General features: G+C 39.3%; 3 protein-coding genes across 4 annotated transcripts in view; 1 reads left to right on the top strand and 2 right to left on the bottom strand.

The window, feature by feature from the left end:
• Window positions 1–10,012, bottom strand: part of SNAP47 (synaptosome associated protein 47) — a 64,442-nt gene extending 54,430 nt beyond the window's left edge. The window contains exons 1-3 of the mRNA XM_074262276.1: window positions 9,742–10,012; window positions 5,208–5,746; window positions 1,115–1,605 (exon numbers count right to left, since the gene is read on the bottom strand). Of these exons, the coding sequence (XP_074118377.1) occupies window positions 1,115–1,605; window positions 5,208–5,701 (985 nt within the window). The 5' untranslated portion in view covers window positions 5,702–5,746; window positions 9,742–10,012. The remainder of the gene's footprint in view (window positions 1–1,114; window positions 1,606–5,207; window positions 5,747–9,741) is intronic.
• Window positions 10,013–10,073: 61 nt separating this feature from the next.
• Window positions 10,074–25,599, top strand: JMJD4 (jumonji domain containing 4). The gene is made up of 7 exons (XM_074261014.1): window positions 10,074–10,287; window positions 10,564–11,062; window positions 12,643–12,808; window positions 14,140–14,265; window positions 16,435–16,702; window positions 22,509–22,655; window positions 25,294–25,599. The coding sequence occupies exons 2-7, from the start codon at window positions 10,795–10,797 to the stop codon at window positions 25,597–25,599; spliced, it is 1,281 nt and encodes a 426-aa protein (XP_074117115.1). The 5' UTR covers window positions 10,074–10,287; window positions 10,564–10,794.
• The window catches only part of ALS2CL (ALS2 C-terminal like), a 62,340-nt gene continuing 57,618 nt past the window's right edge, over window positions 23,230–27,951 (bottom strand). For both annotated transcript variants that reach the window (XM_074260782.1, XM_074260869.1), the window contains exon 26: window positions 23,230–27,321. In XM_074260782.1, coding sequence (XP_074116883.1) covers window positions 27,244–27,321 — 78 coding nt within the window. In that variant the 3' untranslated portion in view covers window positions 23,230–27,243. The remainder of the gene's footprint in view (window positions 27,322–27,951) is intronic.

Raw genomic sequence — 27,951 nt, 5'->3', positions numbered from 1 at the left:
GTCTATTATACTTCAAATGAATCTGAGAAAGGCAGGAATTGCAACAATGATTTACAACAAAAACTAATGTCAAAAGAGTAACTGGAAACTACATTATGCTTATAGGAAACAAAGATAATGAAAAAAGTGATTAAAATTTTTTGTACCAAAGGACAGAACAAAATGAAAAGACAGTGACAGGATAATCAAAAACTTTATAATCTGGGAGTAATCTCAATGAATCAAACATAAAGCTGTTATAAAAATGAGATTTTTCTGCTAATTCAGGATAAAATTTTAATAAAATGTTGGTTCTGGAATTAATCCTATAAAATATGTATAATGTAAAGAAAAAGAAAAAGTTTTAAGAATAGATAATCAACTATCTTCTTTTGAGTCACCAAAAGCTATTTAAGTACTTTCAAATTTCAATTGTGTAGTGTGGTATATTGCATATATTTTCAAATTTCAATGTACTCATTAGCTAATTTGGCTTTTTCCTCATTCTCTTTTTTGTTTTTAAAAATACTATTTCTTACATGGAATGGTTTTCTGGAAGGAGAGGGAGAGATATAGAAGAAAATCATTCTATGTAATAACAAACGCTATCAACAAAAACATTTTAAAATAACAAAAAAAAATCTTAAATTGTTCTCTATACATAATAAAAAAATTCAAAAAATGTGAAAATCATAGATCCTTTAGCCTAGAAGACATGGCATATAAATATATTCTGAAAAGGACATCATGGTACAAAGAGGATCTGAGTTCTAAAGAACTAAACAAGGTTTCGCTATAGCAAATGCTATTGACATGGAAAAGGATGTGTGTAGGCTTGGTGATTGCTTCTTTCCTTCAAAAGGCAAGCCCAGCCTTTTGAGTGTCTCACTAACAAGGCTGGCCTCTCAAGTACTTAAAAAAAAAACTTTTAAAATATCAGCAATTAAGAAAATCTTTAAGGCATGGAGAGATTGAGATCTGTGATAGTGGGGAAAACTGATCAGACCAATGCAATCACAGGCCTTTTTAAAGAGTCCCCATAGGTGAGGGCATCATTTCCAAGTGTAATTCATTCAGGAAAAGGAGAGTTTCTACCATCACTTTTCAATAGGATGTTTCTGTTCCTGTCACTCACCTGCACGCCAGATGGCACTGCCCTTCTCTGCTGGTGGTGAGTCTCTTGTGCTCTGGAACACCATTGCATCTTCTAAAAATTCAATTTTCTTGCTGAATTGCACTTCTAAAATTCGGATAATCTCTGGCATCTTTGCTGACAATAGTCGGTAGGCTGTGTCTGGCTTACCAATAAATCTCTGGCGTATGCTGATTTCATAAGGGGTGTGAACTTTAATGTCATCTACATCTTCCCTTTCAAATCTGTGCAAAAGTTGAGAATTGGAATCACTGATTTCCAATCCAGAAACCAAGACAGTAAATTTTCCTGGTTTAGGATGCAACTCGGTGTTTTGTGTAATAATTGCTGGGATTTTTATTATCACCCCTGATTTTCCAAATGGCTCAGAACTGGATACTGGGGTACTTTCCTTGGGTTTTGTTTCAGATGGACTTTTCCAGAGTTTGGTACTAAAGGGCCACCAAGAAGGAGATTCAAGTTCGGTGAGTAATCTAAAGAGAAAAACAACAATAAAAACAAATATTCGATGAAATAGAACCAATATTTCAATAACATATTCTTACAAGTAATTCTGACTTGGAAGACAATGAAAGAAGTCAAATGTGCAAGAAAATACAGTGAGAATTTTTTGACTCAATACAAGAGATAGTTTGGCATAAAACAGAAGGAGCAAAAATTTTGGGAGTTAGAAGGATTCCCAATCCAACCAAACATTTTACTGGCTGTGGATGATGAGAAAATCCCTTCCCCCTGAGTGTCTGTTCTCCTTAAATGTGAAAAGGACATATAACATGTGAACCCGCCTACTTTGTGAAAGTAACTGGTAAACATATAAAGATGAATTTCTATGGAAGTCAAACATACAATGAGTATAGAGTCTTATTAACTAAAATGAAGTGGGACTTAGAACAAAATGTCAGACTAAGAAGGGTCCTTACAGAGAAACTGGTTTAATGCCTTCATTTAGAAGAAACTAAAACTCCTTCAGAGATATTTCTTTAAAAAATAATAATAACAATAAGAAGGGAACTAATGAAAGGAAAGCAAATAGCCTTAGAATCCAATCTCAGATTTGTCTATTGATAGCACTGTGACCACTTAACCTCAAAGTGGAGCTCTGAGTCCTAGTTTCTTCACTTACAAAACTGGTACAAATAACACCCTGTCTTGCCTCAGAGTTTTGTGAGAAATAATTCATTTAGATCCCTAGTCTAGTCTAATCAGTATTGATCAATTTGGTAGAACTATATCAAAGTTCTGTATGTAAGAACCCAGAGCTGTGAGATGCAGAAGTTCAGTTGCTCTAAAAATCAAATTTAAAAATGACACTAAAATAAAAACACTATGCAGGAGGCATACAAACTTAACTCTCTTAAATTGTAACAATCACTCCATCTATTCTTTCATCATAAGGATAATCTGACACGATCCCACCACTCACCTCCGCTCCTCACTTACTGGGCAAAGTCACATACTATTCCTCCTGAATTCACTACGAGAATGTTACCTTATCTCAAGTACATCATCACTGCTGCTTGCTAACCCTTATATTTTTCCTCCATTAGCAATCACATTATTCCTCCTTAGTAGCCACTCCAAATCTCTTTTCTACTTAAGCCACACATACCACCTTGTCCTTCACTCCCTTCTCAGGGGATATCTTGGTTCCTACTCCATGGGGAAATTAGAGGTCACCTTCCCTACTCCCCTTTCCATCCCTGCTTCTATCCTGCCTCTTCAAACCTCTTTCGTCATTATCCTGTACTCTCTAAATCCTTACTTCAGTCTGTTGAAAAGAGAGCCTATTCCTTGTCAAGGCCCACCTCTCCACTATTGCCCCAAATACAATATCCTGGAGTCTCCTTTAGGAGTTTGTCCCCATTATTGTTTCCTTTCCTCTTCTTATCTTCCATTTCTCCTTGAGCATTGCATGGCTTCCTTAAAAAAAAAAAAAAAAAAAAAAAAAAAAATCCTCAGGGGCAGCTAGATGGCACAGTGGATAGAGCACCAGCCCTGTAGTCTGAAGGACCTGAGTTCAAATTCAGCAAGTAGCCTTAGAATCCAATCTCAGATTTGTCTATTGATAGCACATTTCTGACTTCCTAATTGAATTATCTTTCAAAAAAACCAAACAAACAAACAAATCTTTTACTTGGCCCTATGAAACCTCAAGTTATTATCCTTCATTTCTTTTCTTACTCACAGTCAAACTGCTAGAAAGGGTGAATTACACTTCAGTAGCTCCATTTTCCCATTTCTACTCTCTTTCATAACTCTTTCTAATTTAGCTTTGGATCTCACTTTTTCACCAAAAACTGACTCTCTCTAAAATGAACTCAATTGATAAATCCAACAGTCTTTTCTCAGTTCTCACTTTACCTCTTCACAATTTTTGAAACCACTGAATCTACCCTGTGCTCCTGGATGCTCTCTCCTCTCTTACAATGCGTAACACTGTTCTCTCTGGATAATTTTTTTACTTGTCTTACCATTCCTTCTGTTTCCTCTTCTGGATCCTCACCCCTCTCCTGTGCCTGATAAGTGTCTATTTTCCCAAAGCTTTCTCTTGTGTCCTTTTCTCTCCTTTACTTATTTCACCAAGTTTCAGGTACTCGGTTGTTCCTCTATGCAAATGTCTCCCAATCTGTATGGCCAGCTTTGATATTTTTCCTGAAGTCATTCCACACTGTCAATCAGCTGCTATACATTTCCACTCTGAGAACCCCTTCCCAACTCAAACAAAAGAGAACTTATACTTTCCCAGTCTCACCCCACATCCCATCCATCCCTTCCACAAACTCTATTTCTTTTGAGAGCACCACCCACCATTTCAATAAATAAGGCCCAAGACCCAACAATCACCTTTGGGGTTTTCCTTCTTCTTTGTCTCTCTCTCCTAGTCAGTCCACAAAACTTGATAGTCTATCTCTAAGACATCTCTTATCCAACTCCTTTTCTCTATACATGTAACCTTTAACCTTGTCTTTAATATCTCTCTCCTGCACTATTCTAATAGTATCCTCCCGTAAAAGCTTTCAATGGCTATTATCTTAGCAAAGAACACAATCTTACCACCTAGCATTTAAAGCCCTTAGCAATCTGGTTCCCATATATGTTCTTAGTCTTATTTAATATTCCTCCTATTTATACACTCTCTGTTATGATAAAACTAACCTGTTATTTGTTCCCCTAAGATTTCATTCTCTCTCCTGACTTTGTATGCATAGTCTTTTATATCTGAAAAATACTTCCTTCTAATCTGAACCTCAGAATCCCAAACTTTCTTCAGAGTATGAGGATGCAACATCTTGGTATACAAAAGAACTTTCTCAATATACTTTCTGCACCTGTATCCAAGGTAGGATAAGGAACTAAGCTTTACTGAAATATACTGATCCCTACTAACTCCAACAGATCAAACACCATTCCCATGGATAAACAGCAAAGCCAAAGAACTACAAACCTGGGAATGGATATATGGCATGACTAACAAGTCAGCTTTAAATATTTATCTTAATGTATTACAGGAAAAATTATGGAATCAAATCATATTAATACATTATCACTCATTACAATCTATAAAATTATGTTAATCATATAATTAAAAATTATATAAAATATTCTGGAATAAAAGTATATGTAGACATAAAAAAAGAACTGAATTGATAATATTAAAGCATCTGATCAGTGGTTGTAAACTAAGTATGAACTTTACTGGCAATAAGTTTTGCCAGTGTGAAACCACAGTATTGGCAAATTATTCTTTAGAACATGGCCAAAAAAGCATACAGAACATGGTATCTCAACTCTGCAGCATTCTATCATCTAATTCTGCATAGGAAGAATCTTCTCAACTTAAAGTCATAATTCATGTGACCATTTGTGTCATGTCAGTTCTATTAAGTGTGCTTTAGATGCATCATAAACACAAAAAGTAACAGAACTTCTTTCTTCCTACTAAGAATTTAAATTCTGAAATAAAAATTCTCAGGATAAGAAATTTAAATATAGGGAAAAGATTAGGGGATCATCCTTTTGTGTGAGATTAAGATGTAAACTTTAGGTTTAGTACATTGGAAGTCATATACAATACCTGTCAGCTACATCCATATCAGATTCAATCTTGTCCAGTCCTTTCATGATGTTATCAAATTGCTCACCCTGATGGTGAAGGACTTTTGCTGTATCTTCTAAACGTTTCTGGGAACAGGCCATTAGGCCTGTCAGTTCTTTACCCTTGGTCATTTGGGGAGAAGCTGCCTGAGCTCCTGGGTGAGACAACAGTAGCTCCCTCCAGAAATGCTCAATGATGTTGAAGACCACATTCCGGCTAGGTTGGAAGGAACTAAACCAGTGCTTTATGTGGTCCTTCTCCAAAATAGTGATAGAGCTAAAGATGAAGTGAGATGATTCTTTTTTAATCTCACTGATGCTTGAAAGGGGAAAGTTGACCAATAATTCTCCATTTTTATCAGCCAAAAATTTTAGCAAAGTAGAAGTCAATGAAAGCTTGCCAGGGATCCATCGTTTCTCAGGTTCCAAATAATAAGAACATGGCCATGTGTGGATGCAGATGTCTCTGTTCATCAGCTTGCTGCGCCTACTAGACACAAAAGGATCCAAGCTTTTTACCTTTAAATAGAAAGAGGAAAGAACAAATTAACAAGACATATTCCTCCTCTGAAAAGAAAGTCCCTACCATATGCAAAAATACTTGTAGCAAACTTTTTGTGATAGCCAAAAATTGTGATAGACAAAGTAGATATCATCAGTTGGAGAATGACAAAACTGGTACGTGAATGCAATGGAATACTATGCTGTAAAAAGTGATGTGTATCATGAATACTGAGAAACAAGGAAGGAGTTATATGAACTGATGAAAACTAAAATAAGCAGAATCCAGAAAACAATATATACATAATTATAACAAGGTAAAAACAAAGCTCCACCAAAAAAAATCAAAGGTAAAGATTTATAAAATCATAAAAAATAAGCATGGCGAAATAGAAAAAAAAAAAAAAAAGGAGGACATTCCTCGCCCCTTTCAGAGATGGAAGATTCACAAGTGTTGTACAATGCACATGTTTTTGAAGTACTGATCAGTTATACTGATTTTTTCCCCTTTTTTTCTTTTTTACTTAAAAATACTATTTATTATGTGGGATAATTCTTTGGAAGGAGAAGAGATACTGAATGGAAGTATGATATAAAAAAAGTTATCAATAAAAATTTACTTTAAAATATATATATTCCAAATAACAACAGAAAATACCAAGAAATTAACAGAAGATATTTTATATTTCTGCCTTAATATTGAAAAAATAGTGACATATTCTTAATACTTTAAGTCTTAGTCCTTAGCTGAGAGGATCCCCAGAAGAAGGATATTTTCTGTCCTTGGGAATCCATCCCAATTCTTTATCCTCCATTTTAAATAATGTTTCAAACCACTACATTACAATTTACTTGTCTGAAGTGTTTTGTTGAAAAATGAAAAAAGCAGAAGCCATTCTAGTCTTTATTCACATCAAGAAACAATCAGACCTTTACAAACAGAAACCATGGGAGATACATTTCAGTTTAAGTGCAAGTTTTAAAGCACTTCATAAATTGTACATCCCACCCCACCCCACCCTTTCAAACTTCATGTGACAGCTCCTATAAGAAATCTGCCCTAGCATTCCCAGTTACTGGTGGTGTTCTTCAAGTTAACTAGTATGTATTTACTTGTCCCCATACATACTATGTTCTTCCAGTAAAGTGTAAGCTCTTTGAGGGAAGAGACTGTTTAATTTTCATCTCTATGTCATAGGGCATAGTATAAATCCCTGCTTCTAGGAGACCCTCAAAAAAAATTACTGAATTGAATTCTGATAGTTGGGCACTATAGGTGCTATTAAGTATTTAGTGATGGTAAATCTTTTCTACTATCTTTCTTAAGTACCAATTTACATGGCCAGAACTATGATATGCAACATAGGAAATTTAAAAGAAAAGGATTTAAAGAGCCAAGGCGCTAGTTTAGTTACAACAATCTACACCCATGGTATTTTACCTTTCTATCCACTAAATCTGTCAGTGACTCCAAACTCTCAATTCAGTGTTCTTTCCCCTACACTATACCACCTTAACAAAGAAGAGTAGTGGAATTAAAAGATAGTGAAATGGCTATTTCGCACCTGTTTGAAACTGGAGAGGGATTTCAGGTAACTGTCCAATGACCCAATAGAAGAAAAAATGAAGAATTTGAAGGCAGATTACAGAAAACAAAGAAGAATAAGGCAACTAAAGTAGGATCATATGCCATACACTTTATGTGTCATCCACTACTCTACAGCTGGTTGTTTAGGAAATCTTTTTAATGAGGAAAAGATAGAACATGCTGTTTTATCTGTAATGTAGTGCAGTTTTGTGTGATGTTCATATACATCAATTCTATCATACTTGTGCCTCCTGAATAAGACAAACACAGTAAGAAAACAGTGTTCTTATTCAAGAATTCCTAAAATGGCCACATATCAACATTCTTCCACATTTAAGCAATCTGTTATTCTACATATATGTGTAACTCCTCAAGAAGAAGTATAAACAATCCATTCATGATTTCAGGCTGCCTTCATTAGCTGCTATGGCAAAAAAAAAAAATTGTTTTTAATTTTAAAAATTTATCACCTACAAATCACTTTGTGGTGATATGGACTTGGTTTAAGTGATCCTCTCATGACAGATACCCAGTTTCAAAAGCCTCTCCAGCTTGACAGGGCTACCAGAACTTACACTTATAAATCCTCCACAGTTGCTTTTCTCCCCTTCATTTGTAATATCTTTTTATTTTTTGAATACATGCAAAAATAGTTTTCAACATTCACCTTTACAAAACACCGTCTTCCAAATTTTTCTCCTTTCCTTTCTCCTTCCTCTCCCCTAGACAGCAAGCAATCCCATATAGATTAAACATGTTTTCAAGACCTAGGGCCACCACAATAAAACATTAGATAATAGCTTTAGCCCAAGAACATATTATGTTCCTTCAAATAATTTACAACCAAAACATGACTGATGAGCACTAACATCGATTTTAGAACCACTTACTGGTTTAACTCGGAGGAAAGTGGAGGGGCTTTGCAAACAACTGTTGTTTATTGGGTTTTGTTTTTCCCAATTACTTGCATTTTTTTTGCTCTTTCCCTTCCTTCTTATATTTTTCTCACACAATTCTTTAAATATGTCTAATTTTTTACCTTAAAAGTGTAAACCTTATTTTTTTTTGGCATTGTTTCTGTAGGGGTACAGCAGAAAAGTAGCCAAAGGACCAGGGTTTAACTCTTACCCCTAAACAATTATTAACTATGTGACTTTTTGCAAATATTCCTAGCTCTCTGAGCTTTATTTCTTCATCTTTTAAAAAAAGGGAAGTAATGGAGAAGCACAAGCTTTGCCAAGATCAGGGCTAAAAAAAAAAAAAAAAGTTTTCCAATGTCACCACTATTATTTGTTAGAAATGGTAAATATCCCAATTAAACAAAATAAATTGAGGAAACAAGCACAAATATGAAGAAATAAAATTATTGCTATTTTCAAGTGAGAGAATGATTTGCTTTCAAACCCTAAAAAAAAAAAAAAAAAACTATCAAAAAGTGGCAGGATATAAAATAAAACCCCCCAAAATCATTAGCCTCTCCATAAAATCCAAAAGGAAGAAATTCCATTTGAAATATCAAAAAAATGTGAATATCTGGTAATTAGCTTAATAACATACATTCAAGATTTACATAAATATGACTAAAAACTCCATTTACAGAAACAAAGAAAAACTGGAGATAATAATTGTTAATTGTTGTACTGTGACAAAATGGTAAAAAATTATGATGCAGCCTAAATTAATGCACAGATTTAGAATCATACCAAACTGCCAAAAGGTTAGTTTATAGACTAGAAAAAAAAAAAACAGTAACAAAATTCATCTAATGGAACAAGACTTCAAGTGTCTGAAGGGAGATGATGAAAAAAAGATGAGAACGAAGAAGGCAGAAATTATCAAAACTATCTGGCACTGGCTAAAAAAATTAGCAAAGTTGATCAATAAAAGAGATTAGGTTAACAAAACTATGCCTTCATTATACTGTGTCATAACCCAAGTTCACCGATTATTGGTTTAAGAACTCCCTATTATTTAAGTAAAAACTACAGGGAAAATTGGAAATTGACAAAAATTAGGCTTAAACCAGCATTTTCAATATCACAATAAATTCCAATTTGATATGTGTACAAATGTAATATAAATATAAGTGTTATTTTTTTTTTAAATTAGAGAAAGGGAGGTATTCAAATAGAGCAATTGTCTCCTTTCTTTCCCTCCCTCCCCTCCCCCAACTCGGACTCTCTGAGTGACAGCAGGAGGCAAGCCCCAGCGTCCTTTCTGAACTTGTTTCCCAATCTGCACCGAAAAGGGAAGAGATATTTAGGAAGGGATTCCCGAGTTCGAAAGTTGTGGGACTGAGAAATAGGTCCCCTCTCTCCTAATAAACCTTCCACTGACAGGGAGTGATGGGGAGACGAATATTGTCACCATAGCAACGGCGGGGGAGGGGAAGCCGAGCGCATCGCTGCAGGAGCCCCGTACGTACCGGAGACTGGATAGGAGGCAGAAGGAAGAGACGCTCGAAGCGGCAGGTGCCAGTCCACGTCTCGTAGTCTGAGCACACTGCGCGGGGTGCGGGTTAAATACGGTCGAAGACCGCATAGAGTGACGAATCGTCCGCAAAGGAGCCGGGAGATTGTCCGTTGTTGTTGTCGTCGCAGACGCGCTTCCGGTCCAACGCACGCCGCCGCCGACCGCGGGCGGAGTCAGAGCGCAAGGCGCGTGCGCACACGGCCGCCTCGGCGCTCCTGGAACGCGGATGCTGCCGTGCTTCGGCCTCTCGGCGTCGCAGTGGATTTTACGTCACATGCCCTGGCTTCGGAGTTCCTAGATTGCTTCCCTCGGCTCCTGACTTACCCAAGCTCATCCAGGAAGTGGTTTAGCTGGTGGGCGGATCCAAAAGCGGTCGTGCGCAGGCGCGGGAAGCCTGTCCGCTGTCCCAGCTTTTAGTCCATCTCCCGGCTCTCAGGGAAGGTACCTGTTGTTGCGATCCCACCCCCGTCGCGTCTAGAGGAGGATTTTTTATGTTTTTGTAAGTAGAGGAAATCATATGCAGAGGAGGAGCCAAGGCCTGAGTCCTGGGCCAATCCCTGCCTGGCTCCCACGTGCTGGGCCTGTGTTCGATTTTTGTTTTGTAATGACGCGTTTGGGCCCGGTGGTGCAGGCCTAGCAGGAAACACTTATTAAGCGCCTGCTGTGTGCAAAATTATGCAAAGAAATGTACAAGGCTGCCCTGCTGCGGCCCCCACCCCCACCCAGGGCCGAAGTTCAGAGATGCCCTTAACTTGTTTCCTCTGCCCCCCCCCAGGTACCCAAAGGAGCTCCTTGCAGCGCGTGCAGTCACGAGCCCCCCGGGTCACGCCCTTCCTGCCGATGCTTGGGAGACACCCGTGGGGGAGATTCCTATGCCATGTAAAGCGCTCTCAGAGGACTTCCACAACCTGGCAGCAAACAGCGAGAGAAATGGAGGCTGGAACGGCCTCTGCCCGGTCTAGCAGGAAGTAGCCTCGGCCCGGGTGCCGGCCCTGCCCAGGTCGCGATGGACCGGGAAACCCTGGTGTTCGCCAGCAAGTTCTGCCGCAGCCGTCCAGGCGCGCAGCCCCCCCACGAGGCGTTCTCCCGAGCCCGGGCCGGCGTGGCCTTCATCCAGGCAGAATCGTTCACCTACCTGGACTTCTTCAGAGGGCACCTGCTCCCCAACCGGCCCTGTGTTTTCTCTTCAGCCTTCACCAGGGGCTGGGGGAGCAGACGCTCGTGGGTGACCCCGGACGGGAAGCCCAACTTTGATCACCTTCTCGGGCGTTTTGGTAAGCGGTTCGGCGGACAAGTCTCTGTCAGTGTCACAAGATCTGGAAGGGTCGGAGACCGGGGGAGCTCAGGGAGTGAGGTGGCCCACAGCTGTCTGCTGTCGGATAGAGCTGAAGCGGGCCTTTTCGGGGAAGAGGCGGCAGGGCTGAGGTCCAGTTAAACTTGGGGTTCTCCCAAATCCAGACGTCAGCCCTGCAACCTCAGGGCCGCCGCCAGTCTGTGGCTGTGGCTTTGGGTTAAGCTTTGGAGTTTGCTTGAAGCAGGCTCTGTGTGCTCTGAAGAATTACTCAGTAGAATGTAAGTGAGCTAGTTCTCATCTTCAGAGACTTACAGGATGATTCTTGATGAAATGATGCAAACAAATGAGCAAAAAAGAGCCATGAACTGGATGTGAAATAAACCATGGAGCACTGAAAGTTTATCATTTATGAGTAATACACTTGGTCAGCGCCTCACTGGCAAACAGGTAAGGGAGCCGTTCCTTCCCATCAAAGCAGGGTGAAATGAGATCAGCCCAGCTTAAGTTTCTCTAGCCCTTACCGGGCCTTCTCACGTCCTTTATTCTACTTAACCCTCCCCGGTGCGTTCATCTCACAGAGGAGGAAAGCAAAATTCAGGTGCTTCTCGAAGGCATTCTCCTGGATTTGGACTTCTCTGTGGTCTTCGCACCACCCCCCACCGAGGGATGCCGCCCTTCTCCCTTCTTTCCGATCTTCCCTCTTTGTTGAGCGGCTCCGAGAAACCACTTAAAGCCCAGGAGCCAGGCCCCTGAGACTAGACTTTCACAGAGCAGTTGCTGCTCGGCCTTGGTGAGCAGGCTTTCTTGAGTTCCTTACACCAGTGAAATCACAAATCTGATTTTTTGGGGGAAAAAAAAGTCCTCCCCATAGCCTGTTGAAATCCCACTTGCAACTTTACCTCAGAGTTAGTATAGTTCCTAGCTGTCTTCCCTTAAGCTCCTGAGTGACATATATAAATAAAAGGTAATGTATTGGTTTGCGTGTCTACTTCTTCTCCCCAAGTATCTAAGCTCTTTCAGAACAGTGACCCTGTACAATGCACTAAATGCTAAGTTATAGAAGCACCAAGGCGGTTCCAAAGTCCACAACATTCAGAAGATCATGGATTTGTTCCTTTTTGATTGACTTATGGGGGAAGTTCTTAATCAGCTTTTAACAGGAAGGAAATATGCATTTATTGAGCACTTATTGTGTGCCAGACACTGTCCAAAGGGCTTTACAAATATTTTCTCATTTTATCCATATAGCAACCCTGGGAGGTAGGCGCTGTTCTTATTTCCATTTTAAGTTGAAGAAATGAGGCAGATGGGGGCTGACTGGCCCAGAGTCACACAGCTAGTAAGTGTCTGAAGTAGAATTTGAACATGGTTCTTCCTGACAGGCTACACTTCCAATCAGGTTTGGGCGTGGCTACCTATCTCCCAGTCCAAGGACAGCGTTTGGTATTCTGGAGGAGGGTGGGAAGGCTAAGGAGGTAGGAGTAGCTAAGATGAAAAGGGTTTTTCTCAGTTCGTGCTGTGTTTGAGCAAGGTGATAAGAAGGATCTATATTTGTTTCAGGGGATGCATCAGTTCCTGTTGCAAACTGCAATGTCCAGGAATACAACTCTAATCCAAAAGAACATATCCCACTGAGGGAATACATAAGCTACTGGAAGGACTACATCCAGAGAGATTACTCTTCTCCCAAAGGATGTCTCTACCTCAAGGACTGGCACCTGTGTAGGTAAAAGGCATAGAGTGTTACTAGACAAATAACTATTGACTTGACTTTTGTCAGTTTTCTGAAAATAGATAAACTCAGTTCACCAAGCATGTATTCAGCACCAGAAATCTACTGTGAATGAAAAACAAAAAGCATGAGTAAGATTTAATAAAGATAATTTGAGGAGAGAGAGAAATTACAACTAAAGGAAGGCTTTTCTAATAAAATGACACCTGACTTCAACTTTTGAAGGGAGATTAGGGAAGAAGCCTTGGTGAAATGGCCTACTTGTACTAGAGAACGTCTAACAATTTGAATTAAAATGGGAATCATCTCTCATCTCTATCATTGATATTGTCCATAAAGGAATTCTCAGATCTTATTTTGCTAAAGTCAAAACCCCTGACGAAGTCTCAGCTTGTATATTGATCAATTTGTCTTCAAAGTAGAGGAAGTCATGAGAGAAACTTGTTCATTTGGATCTAAAGTTGAGGGTATTAGACTGGCTAAGACCAGTCCTGCTGTGATGTTTTATGATTCATTGAAGCCCGAGATGTAGGGAAGTGGTAACAAGAGAAAACACCTGACTGTCCTAAATGATCCAGACGAACTATACTCTAAACTACTGAAACAACTTGGAGTTGTCATGGAAGAACTATTTAAGTGTAATGAGATGACTAAGAGTCACTCCAGTTTAAAAGGCATGCATCACTGCATTCTTGCCTTCCCAATGGGAGGGGCCAGAGAGGGAAGAAATTGGAAACTCTAAAATGTTTTTAAATGAATATTCAAAAACAATTTAAAATTTAAAAAAAACAACACCTAGTATGTGCAGTAGAAATTCACGGGAGAGAGATTTCAAAAAGATCTCAAGTGGTCCAGTGAGAATTCCTGAAAGAACCTTCACATACTTGAATTCATTATGTGCTGTCAGTCAAAATCTTTTAAGGCTCAGTTCAAACATCAATTCCATGAAACCTTCCCTGGTGCCAGTGACCTTCAGTGATCACTCCCAGAGCTCTATCTCTTATAACAATAATTTTCCTTTAGCCTGTAATAAGTGTTAGTGTTTCTTATTCATCTCTATACCTTATAGTGCTTTAGTGCTTTGGATATAAACAATGCTTGGTCAATATGTGTTGATTAATAAGAATTAATATACTAAATTAAAATACTAAAAGGTGGAATACAGTGATGGATCAGACACCATTAGCAAAGATGCTTCTTGTCTACTCAACCTCCCACATTTAGGATAGTTTATCCAAGACAAGAAGATGGGTGCTAGAGTTGGTAGTACTGCATGGGATGACCTCCTCCCATGTTTTCACTCACCTTCCCTTTTCTTTTTTAAGGAGTTTTCCAGATCATCAAGTATATACTACACCTGTATATTTCTCATCTGATTGGTTGAACGAGTACTGGGATGAACTAGCAGTGGATGATTATCGTTTTGTTTACATGGGGCCAAAAGGATCATGGTAAGATTATTTGGGACCCTTGGGGAAGGGAAGCACATAGGGTATCTTCAGCTCTATGGGGTGCTTCAGACTCCACTCCTTCCCTCCATTCTGCATGCTTCTACCAGGCTCGCAGGTTGCCATGGCCACAGTGACTTAACTTAGAGGGCAGGATCCTCTTGATTCCTTGTCAGGCTGGTCCTGAGAAACTAGATACAATCTGACTCTAAGACTGTTCCAGGCCTTTCCAACTTAACAGCACCTGATAGAACCTGTGCTGTGCTAGAGTAGACTTATAACTCAAAATCATACCAGTGCCTCCCCAGAGGCATCAGAAAACAGCTATTTTTCCTATAAAACTTTTTATCATCACTTTTTCATTAATAAGTTTCAATGACTTTCTCATACCTGCAAAATAAATTCCTCATTCTATATATTAACTTCTTACTGTCCTCGGCATTGTGACAGAAACCTACCTTTCTCTCCTTTCCTCCCACTGTTTCCTGATACAAATCCTCTGGTCTGTCTACGCTGACAGATTGCTGACCATACCTTATGGTTTCCTACCTAAGTGCCTCTGCTCATGTCATTTGCCATTTCCCCTCTTTTCCAGTGTGCCTTCCTTAACCTTTATGCTTTACCTAAATCCTAAGCATCCTTCATCCCTGATCCCTGAAGGAGCTGATCTTGGTCCTTAGGAATTATATTGGTCTGCAGTACTTGAGACCCCAACTCCTCCCCCTCTCACAGAGATCATTGTCTTTAGGTCTAGAGCTCATCACCTTGTACATCTCTAACTTAAACCATTGTGGTTTCCCAAATCCAAAGATCTAGTATATCCCATATATTTTTATATACCTCCACTCTCCATTCCTGACATTGCTGCCATTATACAATACAGGTCCGCTTTTTTAGCATCCATTTCGCTCATTTTCTCTTTTTTCCTCCCCTCATTCCCAATCAACATCATCAGAGTGTGTTTTGGTAGAATGTTGGAAGGAAAAAGCAGAATCTACAATTATATTCAGATTCAGAAAATAATTCAGAATTACCCTATAGGATAAGTGCATGTGAAAAAAAAATCTACCCCAAACTAGATGGGTTTAAATTTATTTAACTAATCTATACGGAGATTCCCTCGGACTTAAGCTTGACAGTCATGTACCTTTCCTCTATGAAATTATTCACCAGATCTCCTCCTTTCCTTAGTCCAGATAAGAGTGGCCTCTATTCTTTAGAAATACCTAAGCTCAGTTTGTGATTCACCCACTTATCAAGCACTTCAAGTCTAGATCTTGAGGACCAAATGTGTAGGTTGATGCTTATCTAGGCTCATACATTAATTTATTTTTCTGGAGTTTTTAAAATCTAGGATTAGATGATTTTGATAGTAACCACTTTATAAAATAATTCCATATCTGACAATACAAATTCCTCCTTTGAACCCATAATCCTTTTGTTATTCTTATTCTCCTTTTCCTCTGTATAAATTTTATCACTTGACCTAAGGAAGGGAACTGAAGCTAAATAAAAAACTAAAGGAATCAGACAAGTAATAATTTTATTTATTTATTTATGTGTTTGTTTGTTTGTTTGTTTGTTTGTTTAATTTATGTTTTAATAGTTTTTATTTACCAGATATTTGCATGGGTAATTTTACAACATTGACAATTGCCAAACCTTTTGTTCTAATTTTTCCCCTCCCTTCCCCCCCCCAAGATGGCAGGTTGACCAATATATGTTAAACATGTTAAAGTATAAATTAAATACCATATATGTATACAACATAAGTAATAATTTTAAGAGTAAACTGAGAACAATGATCTACAAAATTGGACCTTTTTCTTGCAGGCTGTGGATAATAAAAGGTCACAAAGTGCTTTAAGATGTACAAAGTACTTTTCTCACAACCTGCTCTGGGAGGTAGTGTATCAATCCCATTTTACAGATGAGGAAAGTGAAAATCAAAAAAAGATGTGACTTGTTCAAGATCACGTAGTTAGCATTGGAGACATAGCTCATATCTAGGTCTTTTTCTCCTAATGTTCACAGATTTTGAAGTATCAGTATTACTTTGACACGATTGGTTAACATTATATGGATATGAAAGATGGGACTCACCTTTTATGTCACATGAAAATTTTTTTAACTGAATAAAATTCATTGTGCTGCTATTGGCTCACTCTACAGGACCCCATTCCATGCAGATGTCTTCCACTCCTATAGCTGGTCTGTCAACATCTGTGGTAGGAAGAGATGGCTACTCTACCCCCCAGGGCAAGAAGAGAACCTTCGGGACTATCACGGGAACCTGCCCTACGATGTGACTTCTTCTGCCCTCGACAACATCAAAGTGTACCCAGAATACCCCAAATGCTGTCCAGCTATTGAAGTCATCCAAGAAGCAGGAGAGATGATCTTTGTCCCCAGCGGATGGCACCATCAGGTCTACAATCTGGTAAGATCCACCTTCTCTCTCCTTATTCTCTCTTCCCATATTAAAAATGATCTCTTCTGCCACAGATTTCTCCTGATAGTTTGTCTGACTTCTTTGCACTTAGGACACTCTGTCTGGGCACTTAGACCTGAGTTAAGAATATCTGAGTTTAGGGGCAGCTAGGTGGCGCAGTGTATAGAGCACCAGCCCTGAATTCAGGAGGACCCGAGTTCAAATCTGGTCTCAGACACTTAACACTTCCTAGCTGTGTGACCCTGGGCTAGTCACTTAACCGCAGCCTCAGGAAAAAAAAAAAAAAAAGAATATCTGAGTTCAAATTTGACCTTAAAATATTAATCGGCTGTGTGATCCTGTGTTATCTCCCTATCTCAGTTTCCTCAACTGTGAAATAGGGATAATAATAGCAGCTGCCTCTCAGAATTGTGGGGATCAAATGCTTAGCATAATTCCTGGCACAGTGTAAGGTCTATATAGATGTTAGCTGTTGGGATTATATGTGAGTGTTTCATTCTCCATATTGGATCCTAACTGTGGTACTTACTAGCTGTGTAACCATGGGCAAGCTATTTAATCTCTCTGAATCTCATTTTACTCACTTGTAAAAATATGGATGATCCTACTTACACTGCCTACTTTACAGGATTTTTGAGGGAACCAAATGTGACCTTTGTGAAGCTTTTTTTTTTTTTTTTTTTTTTTTAGTTTTTTTTTAGTTTTTTATTTTCCAAATACATGCAAAGATAGTTTTCAACATTCACTCTTGCAAAACCTTGTGTTCCAAATTTTTTTCCCTCCCTTCCCCCCTCCCCTTTACAAAAAAATCAGATCAAAAAGGAAAAACAATGAGGGGAAAAAAAAGCAAGCAAACAACAACCAAAAAAAAAGTGAAAAAACTGTTTTGTGATCCATACTCAGTCCCCACAGTCCTCTCTCTGGGTTCAGATGGCTCTCTCCATCACAAGTCTGTTGGAACTGGTCTGAATCACCTCATTGATGAAAAGAGTCTCATCCATCAGAATTGATGGTAACATAGTCTTGTTGCCATGTATAATGATCTCCTGGTTCTGCTCATTTCACTTATCAGTTCACGTAAGTCTCTCCAGCCCTTTCTGAAAGCATCTAGCTGGTCGTTTCTTATAGAACAATAATATTCCATAACATTCATATACCATAATTTACCCAACCATTCTCCCACTGATGAGCATCCATTCAGTTTCCAGTTTCTTGCCACTACAAAGAGGCTGCCACAAACATTTTTGCACATGTGGGACCCTTTCCCTCCTTTATGATCTCTTTGGTATACAAGTTCTGTAGAAATACTGCTGGATCAAAGGGTGTGCACAATTTGATAGCCCTTTGGGCATAGTTCCAAATTGCTCTCCAGAATGGTTGGATCAGTTTTCTTATAGAAGTATGAGTTATTCTGAATTACTTAAAGTAATTCTTAAATACTTAAAGTAGACTTTTTGTCATTTTTCACCTTTGAATCCTCAGCACCAAGCACAGAAACACCCACACCCACACACACACCCACACACACCCCCACACACACACATAATAGTGTTTAATAGTTTTCTTTGAGTTGAATTTAGCCCAAGAGAATGAATGGAATTTGTTCATTTAACTCAGAGACAGAAGGGAACTAGGTTCAGATCTACCTTTGGCATAGGAATAATGATATAATACTTAGCTACCTCAAAGGCTTACTATGAGAATCAGATGAGAAGGTAATATACAAAATGCTTTTCAAACCCAAAACACTATAAATGCTAACTATTCTATGTGCAGAGTCCTTGCATGTAAACCCTTCATTATGTATTAGATTTTATTTCTTTTTAAAATTTATATTTTATTTTCCCCAGTGACATGTAAAACATTTTTACTGATATACAGGTATACTGATTTACATTTATATAATACTGGTTTTCTTATCTTTTTTGAATAATTTTTTTGCATTTATTTGTAGTGTTTGATTTTAAATAAACATTTCACAGGATTATAGAACATAATATTTAGAGCAGAAAGAGACCTTAACCCCTCCATTTTACAAATGAGGAATTAAGGCCTGAAGAAGCTACCTTGTTCTAAGTCTAAAGCAGCATTTCACTGCTTACTCTGTGCTAGATGGGAGAGAAACATAGAAAGAGAAGTAATTGCATTTGTCCTCTAAGAGCTTACAGTTAAGTTGAGGAAACAAGCTATAGCTGAAAAGAATGCAGCGACGTCAGATGTTCAGGGACAGAAATGACAGCCTCTTGACCAGGGTTGGAGCATACCAAAGAAGGACTGGTAAGAATGTGTTTTCTTCTTAGAGCTTTAAAGTGAAAAGGAAAGGTGGAGAGGGAGAAACTTTGAATATGTATATCTACCAGGTTAAATACCAGTGGCTACAGAGAGAAACTTCACTGTAAGTAAGAGAGCAGCAGAGAAGCCAAGAAATTTATAGAAGGGAACAATCAAAGAAAGGAGGCTTCAGTAAGAATCGTGATCTTGGAGGTTGATATATGCACAAAGAATGGGTTAAAAGGAAGATCCTAATATAAGGAGGCAAATGTGACCTCGCAGATCACCAAGACTTCACAAAGTAGCACTTACGGATGGAATGTGGACCCAGAATGGTATGTTTTATTCAAAAGAAAGAGTTTAAAGTAGGAACTGAGAAACATCACATAGGAAGAAATTATCACATGAGGAAATCCAGGAAGCAGAAGGGGGAGGCCTGGTAGACATTTGGATCAATTTCAACAGGTGGTATATTTTTGACCACCTGGACAGAAGGAAGAAGTGGATACAATCAAGCACAGAAATACAATTCAGGCACAGGAAAGCATGATATTTAGTAGAGAGAGGAGAAAACCAAACATCTAGAGTTCTCAGCCCAAAGCAAAACTACTAATGATTTATTAAGATTGCTCAATGATAATTTATGCTTCAAAAAAGTGGGGATAAAAAACTCATCTAGATGTGATTCTTATCAACAAGGAGGAACTTACTGAGGAAAAAGAAATAACTTTGGCAGCTCAGGCAGGAAGGGAGGAGCAAACAGTAATTTTTCCATCTTAGAGTTCATGGCAAATAAGGAAAGGAAAACCAGATATGATCTGACATATATGCTATTTGGGAGAAGAACAGATTTTGAACGATTGGTAGTTTCTTTGGAAATGGAATAAAATCACTTGTTTATGTTATCAGATAAGATTTTCTCAGAATTTAATCAAGCAATTAAAAGTAATTGGGGTAACCTCTTTGTGACTTTCCATTAAGTTTCATTCAGTGAATCAAAACATCTTAAACACATCAGCAAACAGGACGAAAAAGCTTTACACAGTTGTCAGGATATCAGTTCAATCCAGACTTTGCCGTAATTCTAGACTGAGGCATCAAATCATAAAAACCAGACTGAGGCAAGAGCATGAACTTGGACTATCTTTAATAGAGGTTTAACAACCTTTTTCTAGACAAAGGAGAATACAATTCATAAAAAACAGAAGCAACAACAAGGATACTGAAATACATTCTTCTCTTCAGTCAACAGTAAAAAAGGGACAGTTTTTAAATAGAGGTTCTTAAGCAAATCTGGCTTCTACTAAAATTCTGCATGGGGACATCAACCCAGGAGGGATAGAAAGTTCTCAAGAATGAAATTCTGAAGTCACCAAAAAAAAACAACAAAAAAAAAAAAAAACAAACCCAGTTCCAATAAGGGAAAGGGCCAGTAGCTTGAAGAGAACAATGTGAATGGACAGTAAATTCATGGAGCAACTTGACTTTTTTTTTTAATAGGTTTAATTCAGAAGACTGGTGCAAAGGCCAATGGGGTAAGAAATCCCAAACTGTGACACAAGTCTGTAAGAATCAAATAAAACTTAGAATGAGCTGACATTGTCTAGGAAAGCTAAAAACAACAAAATAGGATTTTAAGAACTATATTGCAGGGGGGGAGGGTTTGGAAAAGAAGGATGATGATGAGAGAGAGCTGCATAATAAAAAAATAGAAATATTTGACTTAATTTGCTTCTGTTTTCCATACTAAGGAAAACATTGAAAAGATAGAATTAAAATGACTGACTAGAAATGAAAGCTAAGTTAGAAAATTATAATTATAATTTATATTAAATTACATATTAAATTTTAATATTTATCATGTAAATTATAATAAGGGAGTACCTAGAAGCCTTGAATTCTAAATTTCCAGATCAAAACTGATAAATGTGAATGCATAGCCTCCATTAGCAATCTTTGGAACATCCTAGAAAAAGATTAATGTATCAGATGTCTAAAAACAAAAAGAGAGAGAAAGTAGAATTCACAACCCACAGGCCAATGAACATAGCATCGTTTTCTGTGGGTGATAATTCCATATGGGGTCTCATAATTGAAGTGAGGATTTTGAAATTATAATTTTTTATCAGTAAATGTTTAATTTGTATACCTATTTTATATACCCAGGGTTAGGCCAAAAGGAATTGTGAATGGAAAAAGTTTAAGAAGGTCTGTGCTACTAGATCCGATTTCAACAAAGTATTGATAAGATGAAATTTTCATAGAAATAAGTACCTTGTACTTGAGTTCAAAAAGTCAGCTTCAAATTCGTATCCAGATAGCCTCTGTTCTTTTTAAATGTGATTTGTGAAAGGAAGGTACTTAGTGGATTGCACACTCCATATTAGTCAGCAATGGGACTTGGCAACCACAGAAGCCACTGAGTTCTGAGATTACTTTAAATAGTGTAATGTCTAGAAGGTTGTTGTTTAGTCGTTTTTCATTCATGTGTGACTCTCCAATATCCCATTTGGGGTTTTCCTGACAAGGGTCTGACTCTGGATTTGAACTCTGGTCCTCCTGACACTAGACCCAGTACTCTATCCACTGTGCCAAAGAGAAGAAAGGAAATGATAATCCCACTGTTCTGTCTTACTTAAACCACCTCAGAAGCATGCTGTATTCAGCTCTTGGGACCATGTTTTCCAAAGGATGTTTATAAGCTAAAGAATATCCAATAGAAGGCAATATGATGGTGAACAGCCTTGAGATTGTTCCCCCTGAGGATTAGTTAAAGGGGCTGGGAGTGTTTCACCTGGAGAAGGAAAGAAAACTTACTGACAACATCACAATATTCTAACTATTAGAAGGGCTCTTGCGTGGGAACAAGATTTAGGCTCGTTCTGTCTAGTCCTGAAGGACACAGCTAGAAGCAGTGGGTAAAAACCAGAAGCTGCTTTTGGTTCAGTGATTCATATCTAATGACTAGGCTGGGAACCTAGAAGAGTCTGGGTTCCAGTTCTCCCCCTAGTCCCAATTCCTCACCAGATTGTTAGCTGATATGTGCCTCATAGGTGCTTGTAAAACCTAATGAAGGGCAAATTGGGCCGCTCTAGCTTTTTTTTTTTCCCTTTTTTGACATGAGGGCTCCCTATCTCAGCCAGGCTGGAGGATCCCTACTCCCAATATGGACTGAAGCTTTCTGACCTGGACTGGTTCATCCCTTCCTCAGCAGTCTGGTGGCCCTCCACACCCAGCAGCTCACCTTCTGGGTACCAGACTTCACATGGATGTCCAGTATGGCTCTGCCCATTTCAGCCTACCTGTTAGCAGGGGCGATAAGCACACACACTGACCGTGGTCTCCTCTCCTTATCTTGATAGCAATGAGACTTGCAGTATCTCCTTTAGGGTCTGTCCTCCGATGACTAGATGCCATGGGGACCTGCTAACTTTCAGTCTCACCTGTTGGTGACCTCTGCTGGCCATCCCAGGATGGGCTGGCTTCTTGTTTTAACGCAGTTCTATCTGAATCATTCTTTCAGGAAGATACCATCTCCATTAACCACAACTGGATGAATGGCTGCAATGTCGCTACCATGTGGCGCTTCCTGCAGGCCGAGCTGCTTGCCGTGCAGCAGGAGATCTCTGAGTGGAGGGACGCCATGGAAGACTGGCACCAGCACTGCCAGGTAGGAAGGCACAGGGTCACTGGGGTTATGTGTGAAAGCCAGATTTGGCCAGGGAAGGAGTCGAACACTGGAAAGGTTTCCTCCCAAGACAGGATTTGTATGTAGGAAAGCTTGGAACTTTCCAAAGAACTCTGCTCTGAAGCATAAGGGACCACAGACTAGCTAATTAGGGAGAGGCTTATCAATCACTTGGTACTGAATTCTTTGTCCTAATGAAGAAGCCCTGGGCAGACCCCTTCTCTCTTCAGTCTTAGTGGCAGGACTGCTAAGAACCATATTGTTTTAAGTATATTCTATAAACTTTCATGTGACTCTGCAAACTCCGAATATGAGGTTATTCTCCAGTGGCCAATAAGTTAGCACAGTGCTAGAGGAACTGAATTATTATGAGACTGACATAATCCCTTTAAACGTAACCAGAAGACAGAAAGAAATTGCAGCTAAGTGGAAGGATGACTCCTTCTTGCACCTCAAAGCCGCAAGAAATATTAACTTCATGGATGTTTGATATCTTCTATCACAGTACTCAGGTATTTTCAAAACCATAATGTGGAAAAAATCTAGGACCTCAGTATTTATCAATTTTAATTTATTATTAATTAATTAATCAATAATCTCTCATTTGGAGAAGGAATTTATGACCAAAAAAGAACTAGAGGACATTATGAAAGGCAAAATGAACAACTTTGATTGCATTAAATTAAAAAGGTTTTGCACAAACAAAGCCAACAGAAACAAGATTAAAAGGGAAGTACAAAGCTGGGGAAAAAATACTTACAGCCAATGTTTCTTATACCGGTCTCATCTTTAAAATATATAAAAGAACTGTGTCAAATTTATAATACAAATTATTCCCCAATTGATAATTGGTCAAAGGATATGAGCAGACAATTTTCAGATGAAAGACAAAATTAAAGCTTTCTATAGCCATATGAAAAAAAAAAAGCTCTAAATCATTATTGGTTAGAGAAATGCAAATTAAAACAACTCTGAGTCACCACCTCACACCTCTCAGCTTGGCTAAGATGTTAGGAAAAGATAATGATAAATGGTGGAGGAGATGTGGGAAAACTGGGCCGCTAATGTATTATTGGTGGAATTGTGAAATGATCCAACCATTTTGAAGAACAATTTAAAACTAAGCTTAAAGGACTATCAAACTGGGCATATCCTTTGATCCAGCAGTGTTTCTACTGGGTCTGTATACAAGAAAATCATAAAAAAAAGGACCCACAAAATGTCTGTAGCAGCTTTTTTTTTTGTGGTAGCAAAGAATTGGAAAGTGCCCATCAATTGGAGAATGGCTGAACAAGTTGTGGTATATGAAGGCAAAGAAATATTATTGTTTTATAAAAAATGATGAACAAGCAGATTTTAGAAAGGCCTGGAAAAATTTACATGAACTAATGCTGAGTGAAACAAGCAGAACCAGAAATATACTGTACACAATAACAGCAAGAATGTGCAATGATCAACTATGAAAGAATTGGTCCTTCTCAGTGGTTAAGTGATGCAAAGCAATCCTAATAGTCTTTGGACAGAAAATGCCATCTGCATCCAAAAAAAGATTTAAGGAAACTATGTTCATTTTTTTCTGTTTTTTTTTTTTTCCTTTCCTATGCTTTTTCTCTTTTGCTGTGATTTTTCCCTCCCAACATGATTCATAAAGTAATGGGTATTAAAATAGATTTACTAGAAAAAAATACCCCCCAAAAAAGGCAGACAAGAGAACATCAGTAACCATTATGCCTACTTTTTCATCTATTCAGTCTTTATAATAAAATCATCTATAACATCAGGAAATTGTCACCAAGATATTATTTGACTCACTGTATGGGCCTGTTTGCTTTTAGATAAAGCAATTACATTAGATCCCAGGTTCTTAACTTTTTTTAAGATCCCAGACGCTATTGGCGCCTGGTTTTGGATCCCTTTTGATAATAATGTACAGGATGACAAGTGATACCATTATATTGAAATAAGGGTGTAATTTTTTTCCTATCCAAGTTCATGAAACCTCTGAAGTCTCTGGTAGATTCCATGTTAAGAAGTCCTACACTACATGAATTCTTAAGTCCCTTCCTGCTTTAACTTTTGTGTTTTACATCCACATCCTGGCACTAGAGGGCCTTCACAACATGGCACCAGATTATCTTGTATTTAAATCCTCCACTGTAGCCAAACTAAGGTATTCATTGTCCCATAAATATACCATAAATACATTACTGTCTCTAGTTCTCTCCATTTTACTCATGCTTTCTTAATGTGTAATGTTCTCCTCTCTCTTCCAAATTTTAGCCATTCTTCTAGGCCCAGTACCAACACTACCTCCTCTAACCAATATAATATATCGATCCCTTTCTCCCTCAGTCCTTCCTCTGAACTCTTAAGATGATTTATTATTTTTGTTCCTTGTTCCATTTAATCAAATATGGTCTTGGTTTTGTTTTTGTTGTGGTGTTCAGCTTTTTACATTCTTATATCAATCTCTCCAACTAAACTAGTGGAGACTAAGGACCCTGTCTTAAACTGCTTCAGTCCCAAAGATTAGCAACTAAAGGCTGGACACATACTCAGGAAAGTGGGAAGTATCATTTTAAAGCATAATCTTGTAATACTTTTTCTTTCTGATCCTCAGGTGATCATGAAATCATGCACTGGAATTGACTACAAAGAGTTTTATAACTTCCTCAAAATCATAGCAGAAAAGAGAATTTCTCTCCTAGAAAAAGTTCCTGCAACCAAACCCCTAGAAAATATTTTCAGTGACAACCCTGGTCTGGATCCCCACCATGCAGCTTTTGATTTAAGTCGAATTGCTGATGTGTTAGAATCCTTGATCACAAACCCAGATTTCCAAAAACTGGAGATTGGTGAACTTTCACTACCCCCAGAGGACCTCTTCAACCACCTGAAAGAAATAATAAATGCTGCTTCTCTCTAATCTTGGTTTTTTTATTAAGTAGCAAGAAGTAACAACAAATGGGTGTCTTATCAATATACTCATAGTCCACCTTGCTCCAAAGGTGATCTTGAACTTGGGAATCACTGGAAGTCAAATCTGGCTCTGCTATTTACTACCTATGTGACTTCAGGGAGGTCACCTAACTAATCTGTGAAATGAAGGAAGCCCTATTGTCCCTTCTAGCTCTCTGGGTCTGCGATACTAGGAATGTAATTTAAATGAAAAGTAATTTTCCTTTCCCACAGCTTATCTGAGATCCAGTCCAGCAGGAGGGATGTGATAGAAAAAAGAAGCTAACTTCAGAAGGTCTTTCAGCAGATGTTTATTGATCTATGTTTTTAATGTGACCCTGTAGAGCCAGACCAGCCACATCCTAAAGGCATAAGGCAGCATCTCTCCATTGTGGGTGCCCAAAAAAGCCCCAAAGCCATCATATGCCAGCACTGCAAGCAGTGCCAGTGCCCCCTGAAGTAGCTCCCTTCCAAAGTCACCCCCATAGCCCCACCAGTTGTTGTCTCTTGGTGATCTCCCTGTGTTATCAGGTGAACAGCTGCACTTCATGGCAGGAAAAACTTCCCTTGGCTCAGTGGGCCCTTTGTCTGCTGATGTAGAGCAAAGATGGGGAAAGTGGGCCACATATGGGAAACATGAGTTCCAAGTCCCAATTTTGGTTCTCCATGGCAGCCCCATCCCTTAGTCTCCCCATCTGTAAAATGGAGCTAATAGAACTGGCACTAACTATCCAGAAGGGTATTTGTGAGGAACGTGCTTTATAAACCCAGAGGCCCTCTACAAATGAGAGCTGCTGAAAATGCTGCAGCTTGGAAATGGGGGCTGCAGTAGAATCATGCTTAGGAGTATTCCCAAAGCTTGGTGTGTACCCTTGGTGTGTTCCTTGGGACTTTGTGCAAGCTCTCGGAGTACTGCTGCCCAGACCTGTTAGCTTGCATTGTAGTTGAATCTACCAGGTGCAGGGTTGTGTGCAGCACGGTGAAAGGCACTGGAGTTCTACTTCAGACCTGCTCTCTACCCTTCTCTCCCTCTGCCCCTTGTGAAAAAGCAGAAGGCCGGAGGGGCCAGGGTGCACAGACAAATGAGGGCAGTTCTTGCCTGCATTGCTCCATCCGGGCTCTGAGCACAGAGAACCCCGCCTGCTAGGGCTGTTTACACAAAGTAAAGTCCCTGAAGGCAGAGACTGCGGCACACACTTCAGCGTTCTCCTCAGCGTCTCACAGTAGCTTTGCACATAGAAAATTTATAATTTCTTCTTTTAAAAAAATTCAAAAAATAAAGTGCAATATGAATTTCCCCTTTAAATTGATAGCATTTTCCCAAGGCAAGGATCAGCAAAGATTAGAGCCTGCCCTTCTACTTGCTGGTTGGTCCAGCAGAAGGAAGCTGCAAAGAGACGGTGAAATAGCCAGAGAGGAGTGACCCATTTATCTGGAACAGCACCCTGGGGAGGAGGTGGAAGCAGCCGTTTGCCTTGGGTGACCCAGACTGTCCAGAATTCCCTCTCCAGGGATGAAGCAGACCAAAGCCTGGTTCTGGTAGCCACCACATCTTATCAGGCTCTTGGCTCCCCTTGGGCAGACTCCAACGTGACTCAGAGCCGGGCCCAAGCTACCAAAGAGCCTTCTGATCACGGACTCCGGCCAAGCGGGACAGCCTCATGTCCTTCTGGATGTGCTCGTAACAGGACTGGTCAGAGAGAAAAAACAGACGAGTCAGGCCCAGCAGGAGACCATAAACCCAGTCCCTGGGAGGACGGCCACCAAGGCCCAAGAAGGCCGGAGCCGGACAGCTGACATCGAGTCTGGGTGTCCATTACACCGAGCTGCTGCTATCATGACTGGAAAGCCCATATCTGAGTGTTCAATCGCCTCTGGAGAGGAGGAAAGGGACAGGGACAAAAGTACTGGCTTCTTAGGCACTGGAGCCTATGTCTTCTGGAAGCATGCCCTCTGTTCTGACGTGCACCCAGGAGGGTTTATTTAATAATAATCAGGAGGCACAAAACCTCCTTCCTGAAAATTATGAATTGGGAAGACAAAAAAATCACCTAATCTTACCACAACTCAGAGGAAGGAGGAGAGTAGAAACTCACTTAGATATTGAATAACAGTAAAGGTTAAGTCACTGTGCAGATAGTTCTATTTAACCCACTGCCATGGTTAGAGACCCAACTCAGAGCTGACTGACTCCGACCCAGGGAGCAGAAAAAGACAGCTTTATATAGGGAATCATGTAGTGGAACTTGTATGACCTTTCTAGCCTGTTAAAAAGGGAGGGTCAGAGGGGTGGGGGAACTATATCATCTCTCAAGTCCCT

The sequence above is a fragment of the Sminthopsis crassicaudata genome, chromosome 1, assembly GCF_048593235.1.
Source record: "Sminthopsis crassicaudata isolate SCR6 chromosome 1, ASM4859323v1, whole genome shotgun sequence".
Taxonomy (NCBI): domain Eukaryota; kingdom Metazoa; phylum Chordata; class Mammalia; order Dasyuromorphia; family Dasyuridae; genus Sminthopsis; species Sminthopsis crassicaudata.
Note: the sequence above shows the minus strand (reverse complement) of the source record. Positions and strands in the feature narration are given on the sequence as shown.

What these genes read in the sequence shown, in the direction of transcription:
- JMJD4 (XM_074261014.1), top strand. Translation starts at nt 10,795, where the DNA reads ATGGACCGGGAAACCCTGGTGTTCGCCAGCAAGTTCTGCCGCAGCCGT. An exon ending in AAGGACTGGCACCTGTGTAG is followed by an intron (nt 12,809 to 14,139) that starts GTAAAAGGCATA and finishes TTCTTTTTTAAG; the next exon opens with GAGTTTTCCAGATCATCAAG. An exon ending in ACCATCAGGTCTACAATCTG is followed by an intron (nt 16,703 to 22,508) that starts GTAAGATCCACC and finishes TCATTCTTTCAG; the next exon opens with GAAGATACCATCTCCATTAA.